The sequence below is a fragment of the Caloenas nicobarica genome, chromosome 14, assembly GCF_036013445.1.
Source record: "Caloenas nicobarica isolate bCalNic1 chromosome 14, bCalNic1.hap1, whole genome shotgun sequence".
NCBI lineage: Eukaryota > Metazoa > Chordata > Aves > Columbiformes > Columbidae > Caloenas > Caloenas nicobarica.
This window is the reverse complement of record NC_088258.1, coordinates 17,286,119-17,299,152: the sequence shown is the minus strand read 5'-3', so window position 1 is coordinate 17,299,152 and position 13,034 is coordinate 17,286,119. Positions and strand designations below refer to the sequence as shown.

General features: G+C 42.0%; 1 protein-coding gene across 1 annotated transcript in view; it reads left to right on the top strand.

The window, feature by feature from the left end:
- The window catches only part of SHISA9 (shisa family member 9), a 180,665-nt gene extending 172,588 nt beyond the window's left edge, over positions 1–8,077 (top strand). Inside the window, exon 4 of the mRNA XM_065645067.1 lies at positions 7,707–8,077. Within this exon, the coding sequence (XP_065501139.1) occupies positions 7,707–8,077 (371 nt within the window). The remainder of the gene's footprint in view (positions 1–7,706) is intronic.
- Positions 8,078–13,034: the final 4,957 nt, after the last annotated feature.

Below are 13,034 nucleotides of genomic sequence, written 5' to 3'. Positions count from 1 at the left end.
GGTTCGAGGATAGAACTGGCAATCTTATTTCCTTCTCAAGTTTATCATTCATTGCACGATACTGAACCAGCAATTTAACATCTTGATGCTTTAATTTAAAATGTTAAATCACTTGAGGATATAACCAAGTAGTGGGATCTTTGTCTACTTGCATGCAACAGATTTCAGGTCTCCTGAAAACATTTTCAGTTTTAATGTTAATTTAACATGATGTAGCCACCATTTGTTTCCAGGCTGACAGAACCTATTGATTCTGGTAAATTAGAAAAGCCGTGATTTTCTCACACTGGTTAGATACAAGTATTCGGCATGTCATTGGCCTCTACACTGGGTACGATGTGTGTGTGTCTGGAGTATTTTGACCAAAACCAAATCGTGATACCGCTGCAGCGCTTTGCAAAACCGAATCACAAATATTGTCATTTAATACTATGGAAATCAATGCAGTTGGTCTCCTGTGTTCCAGGGAACCGGAACCCTGTACACGAGGTCCCACACATGATGTGTGACGCCCGAGGGGTTAATCAAATTCTATCTCAGCGTTTCCTGCCCAGCAGCAGCTTTCGCTGCCTGTGGTGGATCAAGAGAGCAGCGCTGAGACTGGAGGCTCTGCTTAACCAAGTCTAATTACATTCCTATCCTAAACCATTACTAATGCGTTTCAAAACCCAGAAATATTCTGGCCCCTTCAGCCTTTCAGGAACTGTCATGAAAGTAATCGATAGAAGAGGAGAAATGTTTGGGCCTACATATTTCAGTTTTATCATGTCTCATATCGTGAAAATAGAATTTTATTTCACTGGGAAAACAAAATGCACTCTTGTGTCTGGAGGTGGACAAGCTCTTTTCAAATGACGTCTGCAGAAGAAAAGTTGATATGGTATGCCTTTTCTTGCCTGGTCTCTCTCCAGATGATGATAAGAAATGAGTAAATAGATAAAGTGGTAAAGGGGGCCACACAGAGCCACAAAAAGGAGGTTCTACCAAAATTATGAAAATAATTTATGTGCAGTTCTCTGCATTATGCAGTTTTCTTTACCTCTATCAGCAACAGGGAACAAGAATCATTAGAAAGAATCCAGACATGAAATATTACCTTCCTTTTCAGAATGTCTTAAACAAAGGCAAACTGGAGTTAGAACTTTGGAGGGAAGAAAGGCAAATATTTAGGACAGAAATCAATGTATTGCAGCCCACAGGCTGAATTCTGCTTTCTCAGAGCTCAATACAAGAACAGAGAAGGAGGGATGCAAAAATGATTTCGAATGGCCTTTGCCCTTTCTCAGAATTCAGTATGGTTTAAAATTGTCGCACCATGAGCAGCAACCAAGCAGCCCCATCCCTTCCTCTCGGGCACATCCAGATCTATCACATCACCCTACCCACCACTGGCTTTATCCGAACACAATCGCGTCTACCTGCAACGCCTGGCTGTGTTCTGTTTTCCAGCAGGCTTCATGTTATACAAAGCAAATTGTCTCCCTGACACTTGGTGAACCCCTTCATTCAGAAGACGGGTCATCGGTTATTTGTTTTCTTGGACGGAACACACTTTTTGGTGAATTTATTGGATCCAATTCATACCTGGGGACAGCCAATCTGAACTCAGTCCATGCTAGTTTTTTCCCCCCACCCAAGAAAACACTTGTGCCAGTGTAGAAATGATACATCTTTGATTTTCAGATAAACTCATGCAAAAACTCTCACATAGAGTTGGCTTCTATCTTGGAAGCCCTTGAACATATTGTCTGAGCTGCCAGCTTAGGAAAGCAAATGAATAAGCAATCCCACATCCAGACTGGATCATCTAAAGCACCACCAAACACATCCTGGTATCTCCCTGGGCAACATTCTCATGTTGCCTTTGAAGCAGGATTCATTACCCTTTTGGCTTTCCTTCGTTTTTCACTTTCATTACTCAGAGAGAGAAATGGAAGGTTCCCATAGCTTCAGGTAACTACACCAACATCTCAGCAAAGTCATGGCTGTAGGAGAAAAGCCTTGTTATAAACTGTTAAATGCTACAGAGGGATAGCTTCACTGTTACACAGAAAACACCTGCAAATAGGCATTTAGTATATTTTAGCTGTCATCTGGAGTGTCACTGGAGTCATCTCATTGCTATCCTGTCTCCCGGCACCTTCCATTGCCTTGCTTCCTCTATCGCTAAGCCCTAAATTTGAAATACAGTCTCTTTGTGGCTAGAATAAAGCTCTGCATTTCACAGAATAGTTCTTAAAATATGTTCAGATAACAAACAATTCTGCGGAACATCTACTGAGAAACAGGGTTCCCCATGTATTTTTGTACCTCCTGACTGTGACTGCAAGCTCTCACTGAAGCTTTTTTTTAAATGTCTTTAGAGCTTTTTATAAGGGCTCACTCCTTTGTGGATTCTCCTTTCTCCCTTCAGAGGTTTCTCCCCACTTCTGGGTACCTGCTTCTGAAAAACCGTAGGACATAATTCTCTCTCAGGATTCCACACTTCCCGCATAGCTGCGAGACGTGGTGCAAGAATTCAGAGCCATTTTATGGACCCGCGAAGATAAGAGGATTGTCAACGAGGAAAAGAATCAAAAATACTGCTTCAGAATTACCCAAGACCTCCTTATTCAGCTGTACCTTCTACACAGAAATGCCTGTATCTGCTATATTTTATAAGAAAAAGAAAACACGACACAATGTCAGTGCCTGTTTACATGACTTTTTATGCCAAAAGTGGTTACACAAACACCTCGAAGACTACTTAACTTTGGGAGCAGAACAATATTACACAGCTTTAGGGCCACCTCTCAGCACATATAATATACACTCTAATAAGCACATTGAGAAATTCCAGACCTATTACAGCCGCAAGGATTTTTGCCACTGATTTTCAAGAAAACACATTTTCATCGGTGGTATTTACTCAATAAGCAACCCACTGTTTTACGTGCTTCTGTTATATAACTGTAGATTATAAATAAACATGTGAAACTGCCAAGTTTGGTCACGGGCAAACATCAATCAGCGAAAGAACAAAGCTTGTCTCTGTTAGTGACAGATTTAGGCAGAATGGTGAAACTCAAATCAAAACGCACGATCAAAAGCCCATTTCCTTCTGGCCACCTCATCCCAACGAGCCCGAGTTCACTCAAGTTATTCTACGCAATCCCAGGGCCTTGCTGTCCCAAGCAGCCTGGTTGCCAGCTCCTTTCAAAATCAAAATTCAAGGAATAAGGCAAGGGTCTCAATCCGAGACATTTGATGCAGATACTGGAAAAGTCAAGAGCAAAATCAGAGTGTTGTGGTCACTTTCTTTAGGGCATCGTTGGATTCAGATAACAGGGAGGAGTGGAGCGATCCATCTTTTGGATGATACGCTCATGGTCTCTTCCAACCCAGCGGGATTGAAATCTCAATCTCCATTCTCTACCCAGCAAGGTGCATCCCAGCTGCCGGTAGGATGGTCCCCGCCCCAGTTCACATCCTGATCAACCTGTGCTGTGGAGCAGAAGAGAATTCAAGATTTATTAGTCTAGGAAGACAAAGGAAGAGAAAACATCTCTTTAGCTTAATAGTCAAGGTACTCAGCTGGGAGGGAGAAGTCCTGCTTTTGATCCTGACACTGTTTCTGTATTTTTTCAGCTATTCATTTCATGCACAGCAGGAGCAAAAGCCCAAGTTCTCCCCCCTCCCAGGCACATGCTTTAGGTTGGAAAAAATTCATATTTCAACATTTTTTCCAGATGAACAGCTACAACAGTAACTAAATTTGTGGGGGCATTACCTTAAAGGAGTAAAAAGCCTTACAAAAATATTGAAACTGAGAACATTTTTATAATTAGCTGCCAAGACTGGAGGGAGGGAACACAAAGAATAACACTCAGAATTAAAGCCCTTCTTTTACTATTGTTCATTTGGCAATTTCGCAATTCTAATTCTTTACTCCTTTTGCAAACATGACAGTGATATCTTTAAATCCCATTTTACTGATTTGTATAGAGAAGCCAATGGAAAAGGCACTTGAAAACTCAGTATACTCTATGAATAGCAGTTAAACTTCATAACACTTAACTACCTCCTCCAATATGTTCACAGCTCATTTTACAGCTGGAGAAACCAAAGCAGAAGGGAAACTGAGTCATGTACCCAGGGTCACATAATAAATCTGTCCTATAACACCACAATATCTCTTTGCATGTTTAAAGTCCACAAAATACTGAGAGGAGCCGGTTAAGAAGAAAAACGAAGTTCCTGAGATTCACAGTAGATTTTTAAAGTAGTCAGCATCAGGATACTATAAATACGCTTTTCTCGATAAAATATTTGTTACAAAACCATGTTCAATGTCACATTTTGAATCTTCTCTGCTTTGGAAATCAGAAGTGAAACCCCCTGTTTCTGTGCTACACTGGCATCAGGTCACGCAGACTGGGGCACAGCACGCCGGTGTTACAAACCCCGTGCTCTGGTCAGCGTGCAGCAACGAGGGCTGTTCAAGGCTTGCCAAAAGCCCTTTGGATCAACCGAGCAATTTGATTTTATTTACAGGGGTTTTCTTGCTACAATGCCGTTTCCCTCCCTCCCCAGTTCTGCTACATGTACCTATACGTAAGGCTGCACGTGCATGCTGAAAGAAACCTGTTTTAAAGAGGTTAAAACATTAGATTAAGAGGCTGCCTTTCACTGTCAGCATTTAACTCCTAGGCACACATTCTCAGGCAAAACTCTGCAAACCATTATTTGATCAGGACAAACACAACCGGCAGCTCTCCCACACAAAACACACGCCATCAGCCGTCCATCATACGTTTGCCGGCTTTCTGCTTGACTTTGCTAACGAGGATTTGCAGATCACAGCCTGGCTTGTCCTCTTCAAGCCCCATTTCCAGAAAACAGTTGAGAAGTCTCTCCAAAAGGGACTACGGACTAAATCAGTTAAAGCAACTTTAATGTAACCGTATTTGCAGAATTCATCATCCCACTTTCCGCATGATCTTCCGTAAGAAATCAAAGACCTGACAACGTGAGATGTAAGATGGCACAAACGAGAGCACGATCCATCTCACAGATGTGTCCCAGGCACACAGTCCCTGGGAGGACTCACTCTTCTGTGAGGACCATCACTCTTGATGTGTTTGGAGATCTGAGTAATATATCTGATGTCTGACAAAATTCAGGGACTCAGGACCATTGCTAGCAGTAGAAAAAGGTGTGAGTGAGAAAAAATAAAAAGACCCTAAGGAGCCTGTTTTGGCCTTTTTCACGCAGCCATACAAAAGAGAAAAATGGCATAAGGAATCAGGAAATGCAAATTTCTGCAATTTTTGGTCATTATTTACATAACTGCATCACCATTATTTTTCTAAACAGAAGTCATTATTTACCTTGTAATTGATCATCAAAGATCTTGGTTATGTAAAACAAATTGCTGCGGCTTAACTAAGATAAAATTAAAAGTACAAACTTACAATTTTACTCTATCCTTTCATGAGATTAGCTTAGTTTTTAATTTTTCTATGCAAATCAAGCCAATTTAAATGTTAAATAGGCAGACAAATATATCTATATTAGGAGCTGGACATAATTAACTATACTGAATTTAAATCATATAAGCTAGTGTGACTTTTCACATATAGACAAGGTCTCAGCCATAAGATGTAGAACCTCGCTCCCCTAACCAGCTGGCTTGCAGTGCCTTTGATGTAAAAATTTATACAAAATAAATACTTGCGTGGATATTCACAACGCTTTTTCTGCAACTGTTTTTCTCATTTACTGATAACAGATTAATGAGATATTAGCCATACAGACTGCAATTCCCTCCTGTTTTATTTCAACTTGCATGTAATACTGTTTTGTGGCATTCGGTGAATATTAACACATTAAAAGGATGAGACACATTTAGAACTGGAAAAAGCTCCTCCAAGAAGAAAGAGGTACAGCTTCTTGACTATTCAGATGACAGATCTCCAAATGAAACAACTCACCCCCAAATCAAAGCAGAACTCAGCAGGTACTCTTTGTGACACATTACAGGTCTACCGGCAATTGCAGCTGCACATCCTGTACTGAAACTGGAACAGGCCATTATCTACATTCTGTGATTTGTTTCAAACAGAGGACAGATGGAGATGGGTAAAACATACAAAGCCTAATTTTACAGCACAGAGAAGAGCAATTTCAGTACATTGTGAGGAAACACCTCTTTAAGGATAAAAGTAAGGATTTAACGGGATTATACAAAAAATGTCACGAGATGATAAACAGCAACTGCTTTTGGTAACGTTCCTCCCTGTTGAGGGGCCAGGACAAGGGGGATGCAGAACCGAAGCCTTATCTTGAAGATTAATGTGGTGCTCATGGGAATTTCACTGCCTTGCGTAACGATTCAGTTCAGAACTAGAGAGGAGAAAACTCAGAGTGCAACAAAAGCCTCCTAGCAATAGAGAGAGAAAAAGAGGGGAAATAAACAGAAACAGTGCAGGGAATTAAAAACCTACTCATCATGCAGGCAAGAGGAGCTGAGCTGCGCAGACAGCTGCACGTACGAGACTCGTGCAGAGAAGCCTTACATGGCCCAGCTTCAAGGGAAAGGGACGGACGCAGCCAGGGCACAGCAAAAGTCAAATCTGGGCTGACACAGTCACATTCCAAGCACACCACAGCTGATTAACGCAACACCGCGTTGGTTGATCTACAAATCTGGCACTATCTTAAACCAAAATCTAGACTTTTGAAGGGGGTAAATAAGCCCTCTTTGCGTAAAAGGCCAGATCTTAAAAAATGAAATTCAGCTAAGCTCCTCTTAAATCCCCGCTAGTCAGTCTCAAACTGAAATGAGTTGCTGGGCTGCTGCAGAATGCGTTTAGCTTCCTGAGCACGGTTCATACTTTTAAGCAAGGCCAAATAAATGCCAGCAATAACAACAATCAAACTCGAGCAAAAGCAAGCACTGGAAGACACTTGTCTAGGAAATTGCAGAGGGCAAAATCCTAATTTGAGAACTGCAATGCAGTGATTGTTGGCAGGGCTATTGCTGTATTTCTTAGTGGCACTGGCCCCAGAAAATTATGTCAGAACCTGGAATTTAGGATTTTCATTGTCTGTAAAATCACAGGGTAAATACCTAACCTTCAGCAACCCAGAGTATTTTCAGCCCCATAAAGCATTAGTGAACTTCCAACCATTTAGAAGAACGGATCCCAGCCTTCATTTTGCCCTAAGGCATTATTAAACAGAAATGGGTCCACATCGTACACCGTTAGACCTTAACCACTGGCCTGGTTAAACACCCGCGTGACACTTTGCACTTGAAGGGATTTGCTCTCACACAACAGGGCATCCCAAGATGCCCAAAGATTTCCAACGAAGTCTGCATAATTCTGAACACTTCCTAAAATCCCTATGTTACGTGAGATGAGCGGTCAGATTCATAGGACCTGTCCCCATGACGTAAATGTACAATCTGAGTAATTTGGGGCAGGGACAGTCTTTTGTTAAAGGGTTTTTGTCTGCATATATGAAAAGCCTAAGATAATAGCATTCAAAATTATACTACAGAGAGAAAGTAAGAGGTGGGAGGTGGCATGGATTTGTCCTGATGTACCTGTAACTGAATCTGGTCCACAGATGTAACTGTGCATGACCTACTGTAAACCGTGTAACATTTGTCTTGCATCCAACTGACTTTTTTTGTCCCCTCCCCTTCCGAATCCAAACAGCTGACAAAGTCAACGATGACTTCTACACCAAGCGCCGACACCTCGCAGAGCTGGCCGCCAAGGGGAGCCTGCCGCTCCACCCCGTGCGCCTGGACGAAGAGCGAGCTTACACCATCGACAGCGGCCTGACCAAGCAGAACGGGCAGAAATCCAGAATGGCCAAGATCCACACGCACCCGCTGGGCTACAACTCCCACTACAAGACCTGGGATCCCAACGACCAGTCCCTCAGACGGCAAGCCTACAGCAGCAAGGGCAAGCACGGCCTGGGGGACCCCACGTTAAGCGACCCGCTGACGACGCGCAGCCAGCACTACCTGGGCCCACAGCCATACTTCATCACCAACAGCAAGACAGAAGTAACTGTTTGAGTCTGATTTCCATTTTTTTTTTTTTTTTTTTTTTTTAAAATGAAATCCTTTAAAAACCACACAGAAATACACACACAACACAAACACTCGACTGAAAGGCAAAAAAATAAATCTAAAAATATAAAACAAATTCAAAAAAAAAAAAAAAAGAGGGAACGGAAGGAACTTCCACCCGGACACTCTTGGTATCCAGCCAACTGTAGGCCGAAGAGTGGGTTAATACCATGCAGCAATACACACTGAAGGCTGAATTATAAACTCCATTTGTATTTCACAACGGAACACAAACCCTTGTGACTAAATTTTTTTACTTGAAACTAATATCCATGATGAGAAGTAGCACAATCTAGAGAAACTTTATGTCTGCTTAAACATTTACACTACGTTCCTGCCTTGAGACAGAGGAAGAAAGAGAGGATGACATACTGTAATATATTATTTCAGAGAGAAATTTTGTATAAAACCTATTAATAATCACTAGACCTGTGAAAAGCCAAGAGCAAACATCTTGGTACAACCCCTAACATCTATTATTGTACTTTCACACCATCCTATAGAAAGCGCAAAAAATATATACACAATAAGGGATAAAGACTCTTTCACAAGAAATTTATGAAGACTGTTATGCATATGGGACCTTTCTGGCTGGTAGAGAATTCTGCAGGATGATAACAAACAGCAGAAGATTTTATTTCAGTTTACTTTGTTTGATTTGAAATTTTTGGGAACCTCCAAAATAAGAAGAGACGCATCATGCGACACAGAAAGCTGCTGGGGGAATAAGGGCATCAGAATATTCCCTCTCAGTCCTCCTGTTTTCGGGCAGATAGTAAGAAATCTCACTTTGCAGACTGTCAGGACTTTTTCTTCACCTAAATGTTTTGCCTATCTTCAACTGCTTCAGACTGAAATTAAGCGTGGGTGGTGCCTTTACTGTATTACTATTGTTCAATGACGGTCTTGTTTCTCAAAGTGACCCCTCTGTTCCTTTAAGCTATTTCCTCATGTTTTGGTAAGGATGACAAGGGCTCTGCCCTGCTCAGCCTCCTCTGTCTCTTCTGAAGGGAAACCGGACGACATCTCCATGCCGTGGTTGCACAGCCAAGACTATTTAGTTAGCCCCTCCATTCTCCCAATTTAAACTTTTGCCCTCTAGTCTCTCATTTTGTATTTGCTTTTAGCCATGGTAGTTCTTCATAGTTCAACTAAATGTTATATGGTATATTGTCTCGTTTGGCTTTCTATAGTGACGTTCCCTCTTGGTGGACTATTTGGCGGAGGAGGCTAATGGACTAGCCTCAAACGTCAAAGAGATCTGGGTTGAAACTAAACAAACAATTGGACTCGTGGTCTTGACTGTGGTTCTGGTGAGCTGGATGCCTTGTTTGTATGAGTAAAACTGCTCTTGAATGGGGCACGGGTAGCAGACTCGCAGTCCTGGGCCTCTAAAGGCTTCAGCACATCCACAGAAGATGAGCAGAGCTGGGATGGGATGGCAGTGCGGCATCAGCCCCATGGCAGGCAACGCACTCAGTCTGGCACTTAAACTCCTGCCCTTCCCCGCAAACAAGTCGTTTGGCTAAACCCTAACCAGCTATCTTACTACAGCTGCGTTCTCACCAGCTGTCAGCTCCTCTGGAGATTAGCTTTGGAAGAGTACGCAAGGAGGAGTGAGAACTGGTGTGTTGTAAGAAGAATTGGAAGTGGCATTTCTCGCTGTACTCAACTGACTGACAGTGTTTCTTCTTAGTCAGGATGCAAGGGCTAAGAGTTTGAGATGCGGTTAAATCGAGAGACCATTTTTTTTAGCTAAACCGAGACTGATTTGCATCCTGAGAGCACCGGCATCTCTCCATAAGCCTGCTGCTAAATTGTACAATCATTTGTTTTAAGACTATTAGAAGTGGACAAAGCCCACGGGAAAAATACTTTGCACACAACCCAGGTTCTCCGTTATCTTACTTTTGTTCCTTTAATCTTTATTGCCTTCACAACTGGCTGACTTAATTTGACCCTTTATGGAATGTTGCTGTTAATCCATATGCTTCAGATACACATGACAGCTGCACTCTAATTCACACAGGTTTCGTGTAACTTGAGCATATTTTATGTGGAAATATTTTAGTAACTGTATGTTCTGTAAGTAAACCCGTGTTAATACTTGTTACCTACAGAGTTTATGATACCAATAATACTTCCTACAATAAAATGTTTGTTTGTTTTTTAAGAATGTTTATTTGTAAACATATGTATTCACTACATTAATATGAATTTCTTACCTGGCAATAAAACTGATTCTATGTGAATCCAACTTGCTGGCTCATTCCTAAACTTGTATCATTGGGCCAATTTCGGAGCATTAACTGAGCTTCTGGAGCCTCTTGCTGCAGGCAGTGGGGTTCATCTCAGCACAAATGGGGATTTGAGTGCCATCGGCAGCCTTGTGAACAAGAGGTTCTTTGGAAAGCAGCTGTATGTGTTACATATGTGCAATGCCTGTTACAGACAGTGTCACATATTAATAATAAATACAAAGCTCGCACATCTTGCAAACCTCTGTGTGCCCTGTGAGCCTCCACGCACCACAGACAGCTTGGGTCACTTCACCAGTTAACTGCAGCTTGAGGAAGGGCAGCAAGGTGAAGCGGGCACAGGGCCAGCTCCTGGGCCTCACGAGCGCACGGGAGCTCTGTAATAAGCTTCAGCCGCATCCCAGCATCAGAACTGGCCAGCAAGCACAGATGGAACACTGGTGAATATCTCTGCAAAACTTCTATATGTTCACCACAGAAAGATTTGTACACGAGATCTGTGTACCGAGCCTGCTGGAACAGAAAGTCCTTTACAGGCTTTTAGTACTGCGAATGGCTCGTAAGTAAACTTGACAATGAACAGAACGTCAGAAAAGTAGAGTATTCAGGTACCTGCTTCTCTTTGCTTTGCTGCAGTGATATTGGATGAATTTCAGAGGAAGAAATGAAGAACTGGGATACCTGGCTTCAGAATCAACTTAGTGCATGACTTGGTGTAAATTCTGATTCCTAGGTAGGCATGTCACGTTATCAGAGGGAAAACATCCATGCAGAAGTGGCTGCAGTTAGCCAAGAGTACAAGTGTCTCGTTTTCTTTATATGCCTTTATGGGTACCACAGATTAGTCTGTAGAACACCCCTTGTGGTTACATGAGCATTTTCCTACCTCAGGCACAAGTACCAAAACACCACCATTCTGCCAGGGGCTCAGGAGAGACAAGTGGAGTGTGGCCACAGCACCAGAAACATTTTGGGCAGCCCTGTGACCCCCAGGGCAGGCTGGGGAGCCCAGGGAGTACCAGCCTAACCCATGGTAGACACAACTCTAGCGCCACCACCGACCCACCCCATTCACATCGTTTCTATCGGCAAATTCCTGACTGGAATCATGGATGGCAAAAAGAACAACTGCTTCACTAGAAGTGCCTTTGCATAGGATTTTGTTCATCCAGATACGTGGAAAAAAAACCTGCAAAAAAAGCCCTGCATTTGATTTTTGTGTTTCTGCGTGTTTTTTAATCCTATGTTAGCCTGAAACTTTTGTCGCCATGAGTAAGAACTGCATTGGGCTCCCAGAAACATTTTTTCCACAGGGCTCTTTGATATTAGCACAGATGCACCACACTACAAACAAAAACACGTACTGCCAAGAAATGAAGGTGTTCCATATACAGAGCTATGGTGTCGGAAAGTCTAAAGGTTATTTGCCTTAGACCCCTTTACCCTGGAAACATCTGTTCTTGAGACTAAAGCTTTTGAGCATGATCCTCAGCTTACACAAAGGTGGCACCGTGAAGATGTGGTGACTTATACAAATACAGGATCAGGTTCATGACATTCCACACTGTACCTACAAAGTGTCTCCAGGACTCAGACTTTAGATTTTAATAGATCTGGGAAAAGATTCATGCTTTGCTCTATTCTAGAATGGTTATTGAATTTTGGGTACTAAATAAATAACCCTAGTCCACAAATCCCTTTTGCACACAATTCTGCACACTTTATTTAATCCTGGTCTCTATACTTAAATACATGAAGGACTTCCAGTGATAAATATAGTCTTTACTGTAATTATATAATCTTTCTATTTGGCATGGATAATTTTATTTTGCTAAAACCAGTTATGACAGGAAGCATTACTGTATTAGATTATATCATCTCATATATCACCCAGAGCTGACAATGTGAAAATAGGATGAGTACCACATTACTAAAAAGGGAGCATTGTTATTTTTGTGAGTGGTAAAGCCATATTATTGTGTCTATTGATTATTTATGACTTCAGATAACTTTTGTCATTTATTTCAGCATTCATTTCACACATATATACTACTACAGAATCCATGCTAGCTTGGGTACGAAAGTTGCTTGTAGCCAAAAAGGACCAAATGCAAGCCCTGTTTATTGCAAGTTATACAGCAACTTGCTGTCTGTATTGTTTCTAAAATACCACTACGTGGTCAGCAAGAAATAGCTCCTGGGATACATTAAAATTCCAATTTAAAAAAACCCCAAACCTACATTGGTTCAATAACAAAGTCCTAAAGGGTTAAAACTATTACTAAAGCTGTTGGCTGTATTAAGTGTCAGCAACTACTTTGAAAATTCCTGGTAACTAATCCTCTAGAAATGAGGCTAGTTTGGAAGAACAAAATCGCAGGTTTTCTAATTGTAGATAAAACTGTTGATTTACCAGTAATTCAGCAGAAGAGGTAGCATATAACGGCTTAATCCCAATGGCGACCTGGAGCCACGTCCCGGGTTACAAGACATGCAATACATTTATGTTCCATTCCCGTCAGGCTCTGCCCCGCTGCCTGGAGAGGAGAGCTGGACACGATGATCCCTCACGCCCTGTTCTGCAGCTCCCACCAGGCTGCCCACGGACGAGCAGAGAAGTCTAACCCGACGGCTTAGGATTCAAA